The sequence below is a fragment of the Phymastichus coffea genome, unplaced genomic scaffold (assembly GCF_024137745.1).
Source record: "Phymastichus coffea isolate CEN01 unplaced genomic scaffold, Cenicafe_Pcof_1.1 PCOF00003, whole genome shotgun sequence".
Classification (NCBI taxonomy): domain Eukaryota; kingdom Metazoa; phylum Arthropoda; class Insecta; order Hymenoptera; family Eulophidae; genus Phymastichus; species Phymastichus coffea.
This window is the reverse complement of record NW_026706814.1, coordinates 12,369,442-12,390,931: the sequence shown is the minus strand read 5'-3', so window position 1 is coordinate 12,390,931 and position 21,490 is coordinate 12,369,442. Positions and strand designations below refer to the sequence as shown.

The window sequence follows — 21,490 nt, the reverse complement described above, 5'->3', positions numbered from 1 at the left end:
TCAAAGATTGGAAAAATACTTAGCATATAAACACCGGTCGTCTTCAATGAGTCTGTCACTCATTATGAAATCCATGCGCATTCACCTTACATCTCACAAAACTTTAATATCAGCGATGAAATGAAAGTATCAATCGAACATTAAGATTTATGTCTCTTACCATCAAAAAGTTCTCTGCACATTATAGGAAGATTTCGACGAGACAATGGAACTGCTATAACTGGTATAAAGTTTTTAAATAATGCTATATGCCATTTGTTTGAGGACATTCGCTATGAAATTAATGCTATTGAATAGACAGCTGTAAAAATGTTGGATTTTCGAATACTATGAAAGGTTTACTTTTATTCAATCAGAATCAAAGTAGATTTCTTAAAAATTATGGATGATTTGACATTGAAGAAACTAGAAATATAACAGATCAGAATGGCCACTTTGGTATATCATTACCACTCTTAACAATTTTAGGTTTTTCTGAAGATCATGAAAAAATTCTCGTGAATGTAAAACATAAACTTATTTAACACGATCTATGAATAATCTTAATATAATTCTACAAAATCAAGTTATAATTGATTGTTAATAAATTGAGTCGCTAAAACTAGAACGTAAACGAATAGAGTGGTTGATGTTTTGTGTAATTATGTTAGACAGACATAAAATACAATTATTCAATTTTATTCAAAAGATGTACCTATTTTCATGAGTATTCGATCGTGGAAGATTTATGAGCATGCAAAACTATTTCAAACATCTAAACATCTTTGGATAAACTAAACATCAAATATATTGGAAAAACTAAGATTCGTTATATTAGGTTTTCAGACTAAATACAAATCTGATAAAACAAAAAATTGTAGCAATTTTGATTATTGTAATGTAACGAATGTAACACTTTTTCTTAATTCTTATGAATATCCGTATTTCATTTAAAATCTCAATATTAATAATAATGAATATTCGATATCATACGATATGTATGCGTAATTCCTATACCTGTACTACAACAGAGATTGTTCAATCCACTTTTGGATATGAAGTAATTTAATACTCACGCACCTTTAATAATGATAAACTGTTCAAAGCAAAACGAGGAATTGATACAATCTGTAGTTGATATAAACTGGGTGGGTCTAAATTAATCATGGTTCACTTGGAAAATTAATACAATTTAGAAAATAAACGACTTCGTAATGTGGGCACCGCTTTACATTTTAATGACGCCGTAAACCTAAAGACTGTTCACGATATTCTTCCAGTAGAAATTAAAAATGTACGTGACACTCTGTTAAAACTAAAAGCTCGCCTCGAAGAATTGGATGGATTAATTAATATTGATACAAAAGAACTTGAAATGAAATATATAAAAGTTTATTCTGATATTAATAAACTGAAAAAGTTAAATGTGATAAATTGAAATAAATTTTGTTTGCTCTGCTGCTGAAACGAGTTATAAAACAATCATCTGAATATACTTTACTGTGTAATAACTACTTTCAATTACTAGAATTTAGCATTACAAGCATTTAAAAAAATTATCAATAGTCGATCTTTAATGCTTTCTTGAACTATATAAATACAACGTATTTAGGTTATTGCAATCATTCTTCATCAGCATGGGGTAGAGTAATAGTGTTCCATACATTCGTCTCTATAAGACTACGAAACCAATAGCAATGATAAGGAAGAAAATAAGTTATTTCAGTGGAAATCCTATACTGAAAATTATTCAAGCAATGCCAAATCCAGACCAAAATCAGAACGTTATAAAAAATGTTAAATAAATTAAAATACAATATTGTATATATGTATCCCTTATAAATAAATAATTTTTTTTTAATTACATCAACCAATGCATTTGTTTTATATACACCTTACATTTTGTTAGCGACTCTGATTCATTAAGCCGATCGGTAGCATGGGGTTAGGGGCTGACGTCGATAAAGAAGCTGGAACGTCATCGCACGAGAGTCAATGACATTACCTGACGAGAGCATGAGACCGATAAAGTAACATGGGGCCGCAGGACCACTTAAGCATTGGGGTTGGTAGTGTAGGGCATAAGGGTCCTAGCGACACTCGAGTATCTGCGTCGGTAACGTCATGCCTAAAGGGGTTAACACCCTCTAGGTCGGTTGGAGCGTTGGTAGCGTCGTCACAAGATCGTTACCAACTTTTTTACCGATACTCATTACTCGCGCAATAATGTAGAGTCGAATTACGACCTCAGTGCCACACAAGCATTAGTGGCGGAAAAGAGAAGCTTGTGCCGGGATTTCCATAGCTTATATTACTTGCCGTACCGGCTTTTTCCTAATTGACTTTTGTTTGCTTCCTCTCCGTCCGCTCCCTTGCCCCATCTAATTCTGAACGATCGCTTCGCTTCGCAGCATGAGCTAGATCAAGTGCAGCAGATCAAGGAGGAAATAGAAGAGTTGCACGAGTACGTGGATCGTTTGGAGGAGCGTTCGCACCACCGCAAACTTAGGTTACTCGAACAGGTAAGCCGTGTCAGATCTTAAATGCTGCACGTTCAATCACTTCTTTATGTTTCAGAGTTATTTTCCCTTGTGTCTAGCGTAAGAACGATCTCACACCATTTTTTCACATTTTATTTTAACTCTACTACGCACACCATACGTATTTATTGTTTGAATGCTTTTTTCACTAAGTTTTGTTACAGATACAATTGCAGTTCACATGTCTGCGATATTTTATTTTAATCAATAAGTTGCAGCTTCACTACCTTATTTTATCGCTTTCATCTTATTTTACCAGTTATGTATGTTCTTATTTTTGTACGCATATTTTGTTCATTTATGATTGTACATTTCATCAAACAATGTAGTTATCAATTTTCAAAAATTGGTTTTTCAATAAATATTTTATCGACCATATCTTCAGTTTTTCTTATATTTCTTATTTCATTATTTGTACCCTATTAGTTTGTATTGAAATTGATTGCTGGATTTTCAAAGTTTGACGGAATATATTTAACGTTCTTATCGTATTTTCCAGGGCTTGACAATCTTCCTGTCGTATGCGATACTTGCAGCAGTGCTTGGAATGCTGCAGTTCGGATACAATACCGGCGTTATAAATGCGCCAGAAAAGGTATAGCTTGACAATCAATATTTTATATATAAGAGATATGGAAATTGAAAAGCGTGAGCTTAGACGTAGATGAGATAAAACGTTTTTCAAGTCGATGGATGTTTTCGTTCTATCCAACGGAATTTATTCTCGCCAGATTTCTCAAGTGGGTCGCGTCTCTCTCTCTCTCTCTCTCTCTCTGCGCATCTATCTAATTAGATAAGATTTGGTGGTATAGATACTCGAGGCCAGACGCTCCTCGAGTCTTATATCATTTTTCTTTGTTTTCGTTCTTGTTGCAGAACATCGAGAACTTCATGAAAGATGTGTACAAAAGTCGATACGGCGAGGACATCTCCGAGGACTACGTGCAGAGCTTGTACTCGATAGCCGTGAGCATATTTGCCATTGGCGGAATGGTTGGAGGTTTCAGTGGGGGCATGATCGCCAACAGATTCGGCAGGTGAGTGGAAGCCGGAGCAAGGCCAGATCATGGGGTTGGCCGAGCGAGCGGCGAGTGACGGGGTTGCGTTGCAGGAAGGGCGGTCTGCTGCTCAACAACGTAGTGGGAATTCTGGGCGCTTGCCTGATGGGTTGCACGAAGATCGCCTACTCTTACGAAATGCTGTTCGTTGGGCGCTTCGTCATAGGGGTAAATTGCGGCCTGAACACGAGCCTCGTGCCCATGTACATATCGGAGATTGCGCCGCTGAATCTACGCGGCGGCCTGGGCACGATCAATCAGCTGGCCGTGACGATCGGCCTACTCGTATCCCAGATCCTCGGCATCGAGCAGATCCTCGGCACCAACGACGGCTGGCCCGTGCTCCTCGGCCTCGCCATCTGCCCGGCCATCCTGCAGCTCATCCTGTTGCCCTTCTGTCCCGAGTCGCCCAGGTACTGGTGCTCAAAGCTCCGAGCACCCCTTCGAACCCCACCCACTGCAACGACGCTCTTTCGCAGGTATTTACTTATTACGAAGAAGTGGGAGGAGGAGGCGCGCAAGGCTCTGCGCAAGCTGAGGGCGAACAACCAAGTGGAGGAGGACATCGAGGAGATGCGGGCGGAGGAGCTGGCCCAGCAAGCCGAGTCAACCATCTCCATGAGCGAGCTGCTATGTAGCCCCACGCTTAGGGCGCCCCTCATTATCGGCATCGTCATGCAGCTGTCGCAGCAGCTGTCCGGCATCAATGCCGTCAGTAGCAGTTGCCCGCCCTGTCCCATCAGCTACTCCTTCTTCTCTCTCTCTCTCTCACTAGCCACCCTTGCAGGTTTTCTATTACTCAACGAGCCTGTTTACGACCTCGGGTCTGCCGCCAGAAAGCGCCAAGTTCGCCACTATTGGCATCGGCATCATCATGGTCGGCATGACCCTAGTCTCCATTCCCCTGATGGACCGTACCGGCAGAAGGACCCTGCATCTATACGGCCTCGGCGGCATGTTTATCTTTTCCATATTCATCACTATTTCCTTCCTTATAAAGGTGAGTCTTTTGCATTTCGACCTCCCTACTTTCTCTACTAAACATTCTCCAACTACGTTCGCTGCGAGTCTCGCGTCAAACATTTACAATCGCGCCACTGCAATCTAAGTTTCGACGTTTCTCTCTTCGCGGATGGTCTTTCTAGTCACGATACTGGCGATTGCCTTGTACGCAGTGGCGCAACCCTATACAACTATCATATTCAACGTAAATCGATTGATTGAGCTTCGATCGTATACACGCTGCATTAGTATTTCCGCCGCGAAGGAATGTGTCGCTTTAACGATTGGTTGCTGTTTCTTAATCGTACTTGTAAAGTAATATCATGACATGCACTTTGGTGTGAAGTGCATCTAATCACTACTGTATCCTCAACTGGATCTCCTGCGTATATAACCACGCGTACATATAATGTTCTGCACTGACGGTGTATCAGAACGAAAATAATTAGCACATTAACGTTGTATCTGTATCTCATTACATCGCCAATCATGTTAAGTTAATCCTCAAACATTCATTTAGTAGTTAAGATTTTCCAAACTCCTATGAGTACACCGATAACACTGTCCTCCTCGTCGTTCTCGTTATTTTGACTATATTTTACTTATTTTTATATCGCGTCGTCGTGAGCGGGTATCTGTTGAACGATTCTATCAAGATAACCGCGACTACTTTCGACCAAAGCATTTCAGTCATTTTATTTATGGACTTGGAACGAACAATTTCAAGAGATCAAGTGATCATCGAAAGAGCTTTCATATTGATCTTCTTGTACGAGACGGTCTGTGCAGCTTTGTTGTCCTTGGTGGTAGCGTAAAGCAGCGTCACGTAAAGAACGAATCAAAATGAGAAATCAGCAGATACCCGAACAATCGTAACGATTTTCTATTTGATTTCCCCTCTTCAAAAGCTTCTCATTTCCCATTTCCATTTCTCCGCCACCCGTTCCTTCCCTCCCTTCCCCCTATCATCAGTATCTTTCCTGAACTATATGGAGGAGAGTCTAATCTACCATCGGCCATGTTGTACATTATCAGCTTCTGTTTCTGCTAGCTCAAACCTGTTAGTGCTGTTTCCATTTTCACGTACGCAGTCTCCGTACTATGTGTCGGTGTCGCGTAACAAAATATATTTGTCCTCATTTCTTTCTCGCCAGTTTCTGTTGTTACTAACAACTCGACAGCTTTCTTAGTGGTGGCTTTCGTATCGAATTGCTTGGAATCTAACTCTAACAATGCTTCAGTTCATTATAAGTGCCAAGTCAATGTTCGTTCTAGGAAACCAGCTCGCGTTTATACTTGATATAAGACTTTAATTAATGTGCAATTGCTTTTTATACTATTTATTCTGACTTTTCATTTTAACGAGTTTACAGATTTTTCTCAGACAATCTGTTTTAGTCAAGTTATTTTACATCCAGTGGCAAAACGAACATTTACTTTGTAGAATAGAACAATAAATTGTGTACATACAATGAGTTCAAGAACAACTGTGAAAATGTGACTATAGCAACGATTGCTATTATTTAAAACAAGCTAAACATTATTGCAAATACATTAAATATTTTGTTTGTAAAAAGAGGCACGCAGCGGTTCGTCAAATAACACAAAGTGTTTAACCGCGACAAACGCTAACCAATGCACTAATGGCTAATTAACTTTAATGCTTCATGCACATATTAATGCTGCAGTGGCGAATTAACGCCGTGCCAAGTGCAACAGCGAAAAGCTAAATGTAAATAAGACTATTTTTTATAATTACTGTAATGACGTCTCGTCTGAGTACTTTCCAAGATATAGACGTACATATATATATATATATATATATATATATATATATATATATATATATATATATGAGGAAATGAAGAAAAACAGGATTGAGCTGCATAAAGGCATGCGACTTGTGTTTGATTTACTTTGATCCAATAACGCTCCTGGAAAGGCTCCCCCGATAGCTCAGGAAAGAAGAACTTGATTCTACCGCCCTGATAGGAGTTCTTTGGTTACGTACAGGAAATGATAGACTGGATGTCGTACCTGTCGGTCGTTTCGATCTTGAGCTTCGTTGTGTTCTTTGCGGTGGGACCTGGCTCTATACCCTGGATGATCACGGCTGAGCTATTCTCTCAAGGTCCCAGGCCTGCTGCCATGTCCATTGCCGTGCTTGTCAATTGGCTGGCTAACTTCCTCGTCGGCATTTGCTTCCCGAGTATGAAGGTTAGTTTTTCTTGATTCTCACGGTTTTTTTATTTCAATTCACGTCGTGCTACATTCAGATTGATAATGTTATTTGATTATGATTGATTTTGCGAGTGTCAAGCTGCATGATTATAAAAATCCTCGACTATTTTACAGAACACCCTCGACAATTACACGTTCCTACCGTTCAGTGGATTCCTAGCGGTTTTCTGGATTTTTACATACAAGAAGGTGCCGGAAACCAAAAATAAGACCTTCGAAGAGATTTTAGCATTGTTTAGACATGGTAATGGCAGGTAAGGCAATCTTTCTAGTTCACAAGCGATATCGATTATTTTTTATACATTGGACATATATTTTGTTGCTAATAAACTGAGAAATTCGTTTTTTATTTTCTTTGACTTTTTATTTCCACTTATGTTTTGCTTCGATTATTTATTAGAAAATTTTTATTTTTAGATTAGATAGCAAAATTTTCATTTTTCTTTTTTTAGGTCTCAAGATATCCATATGCACAAATTATCTAAATGATTAGATCTTACCCACTTTTTATTTATTTTCTGGTTTATTTTCGTGCGTTAAACAAAACTTAATAGTTATGAACTTACCTTAAACGGCAGACGTATGTTTTCTTACTTTTGTAATACAGAAAATGGGAGAACCTCGTCCATGACTCCGTCGTGTCGTATGGTTCATGTTTCGTAGAAAGGAGTGCTTACTTATGACTACGATGCGACGATAGCAAACCAAAATAATTTGCATAGCACTGCTCAATTCAGAAATCACTATTACAAGCGTTCGAACTTGGTATTAGCCTAGAAGACTTTAAAAGGACCAGTTGAATCTCTTTACTTTTTCAATGTTTTGACACCTTTGTACATATTTTTTCAGAGCGACAAATGTCTGGCATTCGTGCCAGCGCATCAATTATTTTCGATAGCTCAAAAGTTTATTTGTTAATCAGTCGGTGCAAATATTTCCGACAAGTAGTTACAAAGACTAATTTTCGTATCGTCTTATTATTGAACTTATTCAAACTAAAAACGTTAATGTTGTCAAGACAGTCCTAATAAGGAATCTAAAATTGTGAAAACCTTAAAGAACTAAAAATTGTTAATTGATTAAAATCTGACTATTATCTATTATTTGTGTGTGTGTATTAGTGATAATTACGTTCCATAAAGTTTTTAATACTTTCATGATTTTAATTACGCTGTTGTTATTCATAGATTCATTTCCATTTCGTCTGCATCCGTGCAGGATATTTCTACATCTTATTGCGTGACAAGAGAGTGTGAATTTTTGGGGAAAAATATTAAATGCATATATTAACTCACTTTTGCTCGACTAGTTCATATTTCTTGCTTGTTCAGTTTTTAGAATAAAATTTAATCATTACAACTAACATTTTAGATCAAATTTACACGTTTCAAATAAGAAAAAAAGTAAATATTAGAAACAATTTTCAAAGAGTAAACAAGCTGACTAGCAAAATATACAGTGTGAATCACTTTATTTGAAACAAGTTTAAATTGATTATAGTATTATTCAATCCCCTTGATTATTAAATTTCCAATTTTCATAGTCATTGGCATCACACCAAACGTTTTGAAGTTGCATTATGTAGTATCCGTATGAAAGTTGTCTTGAAAATTATAAGCTGTATGAATTTTAGATTTTATATAGATTTCGTAAATACATGATATTTTCGAAATTCTTCACTTTTTATTTTCATAGTACGGAGTATTATTATTCTGTTGAATGCTATTACTATGTAACCATATTATTGTTAAGAGCCCGGATGCTGAGCAAAATCGTTAGTAGTTAATCAATTCGATATTATTTAATTAACAAAAAAAGTAGTGAAAAGCATTCTTATTAAAAAGTATGAATTTATTCAATTTACATTTTGCTTTTTTTGGCGTTACATACTTTGTAATTGAAACTTGTTACAGTTATAACTTTTTTATTATTAGTTGTGAGGATATAATGAAATTCAGCTTTGTTATGAAGTTATATCAATGGGCTGATGTTTTCACGTTAAAATTATTCATATTTTGATTTTTTCTTCGTATGTAATAATAAAAACTCAATTATATTTTCTAAAATTATGTAACGAATATTATTGAAATATATTGTTAATATTCGATTTCTTAGTCTAAATACAGAAATATATTTGTAATAATAAAATTTTGAAGAAATGTGATTATTATATCATATGGTAATTTAAAACCTCTCAATCAAAGTTGCACGATTGAATCACAGTTTTACAAAAAAATGCACTTAATGCACAATGCTTTTCACAAAATACAAACAGTTTAGATGAAGAAATAGTTTTTTCAAGTCCTGATAATTCACATGTTATACATCCGATTAAAAAATGCTAATCAAAAAGCTAAAGCACAAACAAGCTGTTAAATTATTTGAAAATTAATTTGTTGGCTATTGGTACATCATTGAAATTATTAAATGCACAGCTTTAACAAGAAGTTGGAAAAGATAATTTGTTCCTTTATTTAATTTTTATTTGTGACTGTGTTAAAACTATACTTTTTTGGTTCATTTATACACTATACAATGATATCACTGATGCGATTGATCTATAATCATTGTTTAATCACGCTTTGTGTGTTATTTTGGGTGCAGGAGCAGCTTACGAGACAGCAGACTGTACGGGTGAGTCAGCACACACGTTTTTACGTGTTATAATTTTTTTTCTGATTATTTATTCCTTACGTATATAAAATGTCAATATTTGTACATTTTATCGTACGTTAAAATGATATACTTGTACGCGTTTACATGCATGCTTTACAAATGTTTATCGCCAGTTCCTCGATAATTTTTGCTTACAGGATTATTTTTAAAGCACTTGTAAATATGCTTATAATTTAAAATATACGTCAGAAAAGAAAAAATTAAGAAAAAAAAGCAATCGGATGATTCTATTTTTGAAACTAATAACTTTAGCTAAATTTTTCAATTCTGTTAGCGGCAGAACAAAATGTTAGATATGAAATTTTGAAGAAGTAGAAAAAGAAAACGAAGCACGTTGCTAGTATGTAAAAATTAAAAAATTGATTAATTTGTGTAAAAAAGCGATTACAGAAAATCGCCTGGTAAATAATCCTGCACATCTAATGCAACTGTTGATTTTGAAAAGCTGAAAGTTATAACTGGCATGTTATGTTAGTTCTTTCACATTCGCGAATCTAATCACTCGACATTAGTTATTGCTTATCAGATATACTAGGAATTATTGGTTAGAAAACCATCACTCACGATTCATCCAAAAATAGAAGCATGGTTGATCCATTGCATTAGATAACAATCACGTATTTGCCGTACCTGTTATGGTATCATTTATGCTCTTTGCTTTATTAAGAAAATGTACAGTTCCGTCTATCGTCAATCGAAGCAATCATGCTGATATTGTTCTGATTGTAAGAACATCCTTTTTAAGATTCCTAATTGAATGTACGATTAAGCAAAACAATCATCGCAGAGGATTTGCCAGTTCAAACTAAATTTATTTGACTAAAAGTTGTAGACATTCTTTTCAGTGATTTTTTTAAAACACTAAGACCACGAACTGAGTTATGAGTTGAAAAGGATGTCGAATAAAAATTAGCCTCGTATACTTGCAATCAATGCTATAACTGTTCGCTCGCAGATCCTTACACATTGCTACAATCATTGCTCGAATATTAACGTAAGACAAATTTCCTTTTGACGGAAATTACATTTAACGAAACCTAATTGCCATAGTTCGATGTATATTAGGCTTTTATATGTTATTCAATTTTGCTAGTTTTTATATATTAAAATTACTTATCCACGGTCAATGATAAACACTTCAAAATCATTGCATAAATGTTTACGAAAGGGCGTTATTAGCACCACAGCAGGTCGGACTTATTCAGTAAACACGTAGACGCAATTTGGATGCAAAGAATTGGAGTACCATCTGCTCGACATTGCCACTTGAACAAATGATTATTTTCGAGAGGACAACGTACGTGTCGAGGACAATATGTGCCTTGAAAAAAAAAACAGCATCTAACGCCTCACAGTTCTTCCATAGTTATGATTTTTATTTATGAATCGTGTTACTCGAAAAGCGTATTTTTCTCGAATCCATTTCCATCAAATTGTGCAACATAAACGTGAATAAAGACTGAAGATTGAAGGGCTGTGTGCACTTGTGCGTTTATGTTAACTCTTTCTAGTTTTATGTCTTTTCTTCTAAAAAGACGTGTTTCGTGTCAATCACGTTGGCATGGAATTGATGGCATTGCTGTATGCTGTGCGAGAAATGCATGTTAGTGCTTTTAAACGTGCGTAACTTGTCGGCCTAGTTCCTCTTTTACGCGTGAACAAGTGCTACTTTCAATGAGTGCAAATGGATTTTCAATGAATTTATTTTTGCACAATAAAATATTTGAATAATTCTATTAGAACATAGTATGTCGAGAACAATGTATGTCTTGTCACTTCGTAGCTGGGAATTTATAGGATACATATCCACTTTCATAGTTTAGATTTGATATTTTAACTTGCTGTAAAAATATAAAAAATCCTATAAAGTCATGAAAAAAAAAATTTACTTTAGTTATCTATGGAAAGAATTGGGGTATAAGAATTACTGTTCAATGAAATTTTCGAACCTTGTTATAGTGTGTATTTTAAAAAAATACAAAATCGTTTACTATCAATTAAATCTTCAAAATACTTCAAGAAGAAAACGTATTACAGTAGTTTACCTTTCATTACTATAGTAGCTTACAGGATGTTGAAGGTTTTTATGGGAAAAAATGTACACTAAATGTAATGAAAAACTTAATTTTTATTTAATTTTTCAATATTAATAGGAACAATGGATTCAAATGAAGATTAGAAACTGAGTAGTGATTACGGTCAATTCACTAAACCAATAAAAACTTTTTAAATATCAATTAGGAAGCTGAAATCGTTCGCGGTAGAAATTGAAACCGTGTAAAAGCGTTTTGAAATGGAGAGAAGCTTAAAACATATGCACATGAAGGGAAAAAAACGTGGCGTGGTGTTTACAGGAGCATGCTAAACTGTGTGAATGCATTAGAAGGACACGTTCCACCGGCCGAGAGTGCAGCCTTGATGGTGGCTGAGGAAAAGCCACGTCCTGACACATGTAAGGCTCCAGCTTTCAATCATCCCAAATCTGTATTATTTGACATTATATCGTCTCGTCCGCTATCTTTTGAACGCGATCATTTGTACATACGTACGCTGTGTATCTTCAGTCATCATTTTCACGTTCATTGCATCTTTTCTTATCAATGTGACCATTCTTGTTTCGTTTATTCTATTTTTGCCACTTATATATTTTCTTTTGTCATTATGATTATCATGAGTTTTTAAGTTGAATGAAATATGCACAGAACCATAAAATTTTTCAAACTCATCTAATTAATTATTATCATCATTCGCTAGCTGCATGACATTAATATTATCAGTTCTGTATGTGAATTCGTTAATACGTAGTTTGTTTTTGTAAGATTATTTTCTTGCGTTAGCAGTCCTTTCATCTACGTTTGAAAATAATACAAAGTAGATACATGTATAATAATTATTTCTAATTTTGACGACTTGAGAGATTGATATCCGTTTCATGATAAATAAAACAAAGCTTATCAATTATATCATATGAATTGTTAATATCGCGTGTACCGAGTTATCAGGTACATTGGTTTTTGTAATGTGTTATATCTGCAATTTAATAGAGAACCCTTTTTATTTTTAGTGTTGTATGATTTGTATAATATTTATCGGTAATAGAGAGTTTCTAGACGCTTCTTTTTTATATTTTCTATATCATACGCATACATCATTTTCATTGTTTAGTCATGCTTTCAAACATTCGTCATATAATGTCATTCTGCTGAAAAACAATATAATTTCATTCATACGAAAAGATAAGATTTCATAACATGATGTTTTTCATGGAAGAGAAAAAATAGTTTTGAAGAAATGAAAAACATCAAAAATAGTTATAGCTTACCCAAACATTTCACATTCATTGTATCATTATCGTATCTATTGGAAGTCGCCCGTCGTGTCCTACACATAAAACATCGCACATACAACCATGCCAAGTGTAATGTACACCAACGTGACAAGTGTACAACATTTCGCCGACTCGCGAGCAGCCACGTCCGAACGTGCACGTCTTGTTCCACTGTAAAAGAGAGCGCAGGCCGAATCCCCGGAACGAAGAACACGACGCCACGTGATAGGAAAGCGATCAAACGATCGGCAAAATGAGGCAGAGAGGTTGGGAAACGTAACGCCAAGCTGCCTATCGTTCTGCCAGAATTATTCAAAGACAGATATCACGACGAGTGCGGTCGAGAAGTTTGCGATGGTAAAGTGTGAGCCAATTGAATATTTTCAGGGCAAACCACGCTCACGCGTGGCCCATTTTTCTTCTCCGTTCACTGAGTAACACTCACGACCAGGTCCACTCTCTGTTACGGCCTAGTGATCGGATTCACTTTTTCTCAAAACGCTACACCTTTTTACATTTGTACACTACTAAAATTCACCGAACACCTTGCATCTGTAATTCACAGTTTGTTCATAGTGATGGGCGATCGCGCGAATCAATACTACACAACACAGGTCTACGATGAATAGATCGAGGATATGCATAAAACTGTAGTCAATCGTTGCACCAAAACTAATTGTAGCTCCAAAATAATACGTCTTTCTCTCTTACGCCGCGTAAAATGACGTTCAAGTAGATTTGAAGGATGTGTTGCAAAGATGTAGCCGCGGCAGTGTGGTCAACGTTGCCCTGTAATATAATATAATGCATGCGCTGCTGCACGTTTGCATGCGGAGTTTCAGTAGCTGAACGAGTCTGCTGTACCTATTGCGCGAGCTTGTGCCCCAGTTGTGTTGCGCGTAGACGAGAGCTCTTAGGTGTAGTAAGCTGGATTAATGTAGCATTGTTGGAGACGGAGAATGAGCATGCGCGAAACCAGTTACCGCGCGGCACTCCCGCCGATTTGGCGAGCTCGACAATGAGTGGTGGCGCGCAAGCACGCACGAGGTAGCTGGTCTCGCGGCGGAGGAGCGCCGAGTTGGCAGACTAAGCGAGAGACGCCGGTTGGCGGGGCGTTCTGTTGTTGTGTTGCAGTTGTGTTTGCAGGTGGGTCCGAACGCTGTTCCGTAAGCGGCGCTCGTCCCGCTCCACCGGAGAGGCTACCGCCCCCGCTTCCCCCGCCACGCTTTCCGAACAACGCTGTCTGACACTGGGGAGCTCGTTCTCTTAATGCCGTCGGCCAGGCCCGGCGCCTCGCGCGGGGCCTCGAGGCCCGACTGGCCCGGCTGCTGGCTGAGCGCGCCCACGCCTGCGCTGCCGTCCTTCGCGAGGTGGCCGTCGCCCGCAAGCACCGGCGAGCAGCACTCCTCGCCACCTGAGCGAGCGCCGCTGCAAAGACTGAGCATCCACTTGTACTACCCTGCGTCGTTCGTTCGTTCGTTCGTTCGTTCGTTCGTTCGCTCGCTCGCTCGCTCGTTGATTGCCTTCTCTTCGCCCCGAGTCCGCGCTAAGCTTCTATTGGCCCACCCATCAGAGGGAGCCTCTCAAAGCAATACGTATTATATACACATGCGTGTATGCATACGACCTATGCGACCGACCGACCACCAATCGACTTGAGCAAACCAACGCAGCTGCGGTTCACGTTGCCTCCTAGAGCTTAGGTCCGCGCTGCCAGCAACGAGTCGCGAGAAACGATAACGGACATTCCGAGCGCTACATAGTTTATCAGTGCCTACTGTGCCCAATTTTATTAGAATAATAATCGAAACTCTATGTCGTGTCGCTGCTGCAATTCCAACCGCTCGTCACAGCAGCATCTCATCTAATTCTTAGGGACAATTTTATTCGAGATCGCACGCGTCGTTGCACGAGCGTCATACGAGGCAACAATCGACCGACAGCAACAAATGATGAGCCAAGTTTGCCGCATGAGAACAGTTACAAGTGATGATTTTGATCAGTGATGTATAACCATTACACGTATATCTACATCAACGGTAAGAGACGACTCTGCGGAGGACGACTTTTTGTATAAATCAGTATTACAGCGCAACGATCTCATGTGATTCGCGCATTATTATAACCTATTGTAGTTAGCTGTCGCAGCAAATCGCGAAGCAGGTCTATGACCATGTCGATCGACATACGCGATAGAATAAGGACACGAAGTAACGGAAGCTTTCCAATGCACCTATTTACTTATTAATTTTGCTCTTTTGCTTCCCTCACATTTTGTACGTGTTGTCCTATTCTAAGATTACGTTACGATGCGTCAACAGTTTTCAATAAACGCGCAAAATTATGTAAATCAACTGCCAATTTTAACTTGTAGCTTTGTTGTAGCGATTCCAGATTGCTTCAGTAATGATTTACGACGAAACGCTCGATAAATCATCGAGGTTCGACTGAATGCGATGCGCGTCGAAGATTTTTAAAAAATGTTAACTAGAATTTTTAATTGAGCCACATACAGAACATAATTTTACCAAAGCCAATGCATTTCTTACGTTTTTAATATATTTATATGAAAAAAGAGACAAATTACCCACGCATTTGATAACATTTCGTCAATGCGAATTAGAATTAAAAATGTGATGAATAGTGCGCTACTTAAGGAACCCAAATTTTTTACAAAAAAAGCCAATGAGGACAATTTTTTAAAATTTTAATATGATGATAGCTCGTATAAGACTCGTTCAATAATTATTTTTACGGACTGAAATTGATACACAAATAATTATATGATATACGGATCAGGTGGATGGGGAAATCTTGGAAAAATTTATAAATTTATCGATCACTTGTTACAAAAAATTTAACAATTTAGTAGATCCTTGATCGTTTATCCAAGTGAATCTTGGAAACCCTTCCTCTATATGTAAATACTCATGTATATACGTTTAAAATCTTCGATTCTACGTATATAGGGAGTGACCATTCAAGATTAAGCGATTCATTTTAAAAATGAATCAGAAATTCAACGTGAAACGTTTCTTTTCCAAAAGTATTTACGTTTTAGAATGATAGAAATAATCACATTACCGATATATAAAGGCTCACTTCGTACTTAATCCACTCCGCAGACGAATCGAGTTTAACCGGTTATCTATCTAAAAATATATAATTATCGATTAATTTTTCATCACAGAATACGAGTCGATATTCAATTAGCGTACAATTAAAAATACTTGGTAATAAAACCAACTGGAATTTCAAATAAACGTTTATACGATAAAAAAGACTTAAAAATATCGATCGAAAAATGTCTTGCATGCGCACAACTTTTTTTCTTGCACGGTCTTTTCGAAGATCAATAAAACAAAAAAAAACTACACAACAAGTCAGGGAAGGTTCTACGAAGGCTCAATAAAAGCGGTGCGGTATGATGTAAAAGCCCGCTCACTTGAGTATTGTACTCCTTTGCGCGGAGTTAATAATAAGTAACATTTTCACTTTAAATCGTCTCGTCAAACACTAAAATGTTTGTAATTTTAAGAATCGCAAAATAATTAAGCTATAACTAATGAAAAGTTGACTTCAGATGCCGTTCAAGCTACACTTAATAGGCCTAAATATCGATTTCCAAGTAAATTTATTTACTCGTCGACTTACTTTCAAGGTACAACTTGAGCTGTTCAATGCAAATGCTGATAAATTATACGACTTTGGAAATTAGAAAAAAAGATATTTTGTGTAAGAAAATGCCATAGCACGCGAAGGAAAAATATTTTCATTAGCGTGTTACTGCAGCCAGGTGATAATCGTCGAGGTGCTGAAAGAAAACGCTTTTGTTTTTGTAAGGCACTTAAAAGTGTTAAAAATGGACTGTTTTCGCAAGAATTTAGCAGAGGAAAATGAAAACATAAGTTGTGAAAAAGAAAACTCAAGTGGCTACTTGCAATATCGATGATCATATAATAATAGTAAAATTGTGCGGCGCTCTACCCATTTCGCGAGAATACACATAGAACAGTGAGAGACAGTCGGCTATTGAAAAGGCAGTGGATAGCTTTCGCGAGTCAGAGAGAGAGAGAGAGAGAGAGAGAGAGAGGGAGAGAGCGGATGATTCTAAAAAATGGAACGCAGGAGAAAGACAAGGGTGAGAACAAAGGAGCAGGGCAAAAGAAAAGGCTTGGAAGAATAGCGATTTCTCGTTTATGTAATGGTCGCGTGATAATCGCGACGAGAGATGTCTTCGCTCGCGAAGCCAGTTCGCAAATCCATTTTTTAATTAATCCTGCTGGGATGCGAGTCGAATGTTCCGGTATCGACTATTGACGCAGGCCGCTTGTATTCCAATTTAAAACTTAGCCAAATAAATAATCATCTATAAAACTCGGACAGTAAGCGTAAAAATTAGACGTTTGATTAAGAGCACGTGCTGAAATGAGCACTGCTGATATTCCTCTATCTCTATACCTACCAAAACGCTCCGCATTCTATATACGCCAGCAGATAAGCTGCGAACTCCTTCTTTCTATCCTCTATACGCGCTTCTTCTGCTTTCTTGCAAAATCACGGCACCAATGTAAACACCTATGTAGGGCTAAGTGCAAACGGTTCGCGCCATCGATGGAACCATTTTTCACCTCCAAATTCCTTTCACTTCCAAGGCTTATCGAATTAACTTGTCAAGCCTACGTAAAGTATAACAATGAAGCTTCAAGCTAACGTTTTTATAATCTTCGTTATGCAAAGGCTTTCGTTCGATTTATCACAAGTCCCGCCGCGAGTAACACTATTTCCGAGATAAGTTCACTGCCACTGACCGGTCGACGACGGTGCTCCTTCCGACTGGTATTCACACGCGATCAGTATTATGCAAAATGACAAGTGGAATGAAACCGTGAACGGACAAGAAAAACAGAAAATTACGCTGATGTACAGTGATCCGAAATACTTATCTATACAACGTAATGTAAGAGTTATAGTATGTACTTAGGAAGGTGATAAGACAGAGAAGAGATATAGCGAACGCGAAAATGCGATAAAAGTGACGGACTAGAGATGTAGTCTTTAAGCGCTAACGGTTAGGCACTGCATCGATATGAAAAAACACGGATATGTTATAAATATATACATATATACATATAGTTATACTAAGAGTTAGGCTGAGAATAAGGAACAAGGATGAAGTAATAATAATGGACTTGCGGAGCCTGTCTGTAATATAAAACAAAACAAATAAACTATGTACGTATCTGGATTTCTTCAGAGACAAAATAACTCTAAGGATCTACGCTCTCAAATATATGTGTAGTGATTCTATATAGAACTATGATTGAAAGCGCAACGACGAACATTACATAGAATTTGCATGCGGCCGGCACAGAGGGAAACATGGCATTTAACAGAAAATCTTTGTTCGCAACCTTCCTTCGGCCCACAATAATCTACTACACACGAGCAAACACACACGAGCGTACACGCTCGATATTATCTATCTCTCTTCCAACAAGGAGCCATTTTAAACGCAAACGTGCGATTCTTCACTGTTGATATTAACTTTACTATATTGTTTTAGTCAAGATATAAAAAAGAGATATATATATATATATAATATTTTAAACGTGACAACATTATGATGCATATAAGTTGGATGTAACGTAAAAGCGAACGAACTAAACATTTTTCTCAAGATAACAATTTCGGTACGTGGTCGATTTTTCATGCATTTGTATCATACATCAAGGCGCTGAAAGCATTGTTGTCCAATCACATATTATGCGACCAATACCTATACAGCCAATTCCACAGGAAAAATACATTTATTTTTTTTTTTTGCCGGCTCCGTTTAAACTTATCTATTTTATCGCTGCCTGTCTATATTTTTCGATTACAAATTCATTTAGCTTTTCACCAATTTTTAACAACTTGTTACAGCAGTTTTTGTCCGTAAAAAAGCTGATGAAAGACTTATTTTTATAGATCCCTTATAATTTGTTGAAATCTATCAAAAATGAAATAATCACCGTTCACCAATAATCTAACTTATAATTCGAATTATACGGGACGAAATACAACAAATGACAGAAGACACATTTACTTTTAGTTCAAAATTTTCATCCTTGTAAAGCTTTGGAAATATAAACTCTGCGTAAACGTGTCAATTTTGCAGTTTCATTGTAGCAATGAGTTTTTTATCCAGTTCTGCAGTTTTCAAAGCTCTGTGAGGTTCCAAATTTTGTGCATATAAAATAAGCAAAGATATGGTTCTCGACGTTTTCTGTCTGACCAATTCCGAATTTGAAGTAAAATGTACGTTTTCGCTTTTCATTTTTTATTCAATTCAAAACGACCACGAAAATTCGTGAGCTTTCTACGACCCATGTTCGGTCAAAAATAAGGGCAAAAAAAGCTCACCACAAGAATGCGCGGCGAGATACATAAGATTTTTGGATTCTATTAATAGCATCCAGACTGGTATGATCGATAAATTGGGAGCGTGTAGTGAGTTTGAAAATTTGGCAAAACCGTGTCGAAGGGAAGCATTTGCTGTGGAATTGGTAGCATATTAGATTGCACGAGAATTTTTCGATTGACAAAACAAAAATACTCATGCGGCGAATGTAAGACCGATAGAACAAATGGCTATAATAAACATCAAACCGGAAGACTAGTAGCAGTCACTTATTAATATGTATTACGTACGACGACACAACGGAAAATAAGAAAAACACATTTAAAAAATGCTTATAAATAAAAACGGTCGAATAAACACTCGATATAGAAAATCAATTATGTACAGTACGTATGATTACGAATTCGTATCGATAAGATTTGAAAGAAAAACAAAGAACGTATAACGGAAAAGAATTTTCATGCGCGTTTCTTATTATATTGGTTCGCGAATTGTTGCATCCTCTCGAAAGCAGCGACACCGACCCTTTAGCGTACTAAAGGCCACATTGCCAAACGATGTTCAATCTCTGCAGTGAAAATGCCGACTTTTCGGGACTTTGTTCAATGTTGAATTTGAATTATGCTATATCATTGTTAATGATAATACATTCTGTATCAAGTTTGTACTATGTAATTGTAGTTTATTGGCGCGTAGATTGAAACGCATCAGAGATAAATGATTCTCTGTATAAGAGCTTTTATATAGTTTTGAGCTTAAAGAGAAATTCGCATTTGTCTATTTCATGGGCATCATAGAAACGGCTCTGTCTATTCTATCAGTGGAAAAAGTTACGACCTGCAAATAAAATCATGAGTTGTATTGTCAAATAACTCGAGTATAAAATTGCACATTGTTTTTGGAGGAATGAAAATAGAATGGCAAAAAAGAGTGAGGTGGAGATTGAAATTCGTTGGGTGAGTAATAGTGGTGAATGTGGCAGCGCAATATTCCCGAAAGGTGTACGCTACGCGAAGAGTGGAAAGCAAAGAAATGAAGCTCGCGACCTCAAATGAAAGAAAACGGGCTCGCCTGTCCATGCTATCTGTAGATAAACGTATATGCATAAACATAAACGATTACGTTCATTAAATTATAAAAATAAACTGTCCAATTGTGTTTTGCGCTACGTTGTTGTTCCCTCGACGTCTCTAATATCGATTTTCCCTGTGAACGCATCAAGAGTATTGTTAACGCGACAAGAGAGCGAGAATAAGCCCCATGTAGATTGATATAAGACACAATTATAACAAACACAGCGTTGCAATAGTTTCCGCATTTTTATCATGTGAATAGGTGCAATAATTCATAGCTTCACATAATTTTCCAATAATCAAATTGATTCTTCTTTTATTAGACGGTCGCGTACTTTTCACAGTCGCATGAGTGACAACGTTTTATTATCAACAGGTGAAAACGACACACAGGACGGACGTTCAATTCCTACTAAGCAGTTATTTTTGTATTATCGATTATCCATACCAAGACAAAAGTAAAAAAAAAGGAAAAAACGAGTACTCTTAAATATTCAAAATAAGCAACTAACGTCCACTCGATTTTTCACGTCGGACCCGCGCAGTTTCGACTACATTATTTTACACGAAAGCTGCTCGGGATCGATTTGAATTTCGGAGCAGACTACATGAGGGTGTATTTTTATTAAATTATAGAACAAACCAAACTACTCGTCGGTTATAATCTCTTGAAAAATTACGATTGCACGATTACAATCTTCAATAAATTCATTCGAATAGTACATTTAAGCTATTGTGTTGTAGTTATGGTAACGACAGTAATTAGACAGCCTTTGCCAAACATAAATCTTACGTTCGTTAGCTTACATTTCATTCAATTTACGACGATGGCGATAACGAATGATGAATGTGAATATACCAGTTTCGCATAGACCAACGTAATCGGAGAAAATCTTACAAAACCAAAAACTCGAGCATGCGAGAGAATTTCTATGTTGATCGATACGCGTTTACCTGCACAGTTCGCCACTAAATGGTAATGAGAATCTTGTTGCATTTTTCCAACTTACTGCAATCGTTTGCCGACCGAACGACGCTCAACTGTTTCTCTTTGTCATTTAACTTTGTACTATTATCATTTTTTGTTATTTATTGAATAAATATACAGTGATTAATAACTGTAAAATGCATTATTATTATATCTCTATCCTAATTTCTGCACTTCCTATTACTGTAAATACTTTTCATTT

At 36.9% G+C, this 21,490-nt stretch overlaps 1 protein-coding gene across 2 annotated transcripts in view; it reads left to right on the top strand.

Moving 5' to 3' along the window:
* Positions 1-21,400, top strand: part of LOC131665486 (glucose transporter type 1) — a 52,268-nt gene extending 30,868 nt beyond the window's left edge. Inside the window, exons 6-15 of one of the 2 annotated variants that reach the window (XM_058937392.1) lie at positions 2,391-2,501; positions 3,019-3,114; positions 3,396-3,556; positions 3,631-3,990; positions 4,057-4,288; positions 4,365-4,577; positions 6,593-6,796; positions 6,935-7,074; positions 9,425-9,454; positions 11,851-21,400. In XM_058937392.1, coding sequence (XP_058793375.1) covers positions 2,391-2,501; positions 3,019-3,114; positions 3,396-3,556; positions 3,631-3,990; positions 4,057-4,288; positions 4,365-4,577; positions 6,593-6,796; positions 6,935-7,074; positions 9,425-9,454; positions 11,851-12,178 — 1,875 coding nt within the window. In that variant the 3' untranslated portion in view covers positions 12,179-21,400. Of the gene's footprint in view, positions 1-2,390; positions 2,502-3,018; positions 3,115-3,395; positions 3,557-3,630; positions 3,991-4,056; positions 4,289-4,364; positions 4,578-6,571; positions 6,797-6,934; positions 7,075-9,424; positions 9,455-11,850 lie in introns of both variants that reach the window. The other variant, XM_058937383.1, reaches the window with a different exon arrangement.
* The last annotated feature ends 90 nt before the right edge of the window (positions 21,401-21,490 follow it).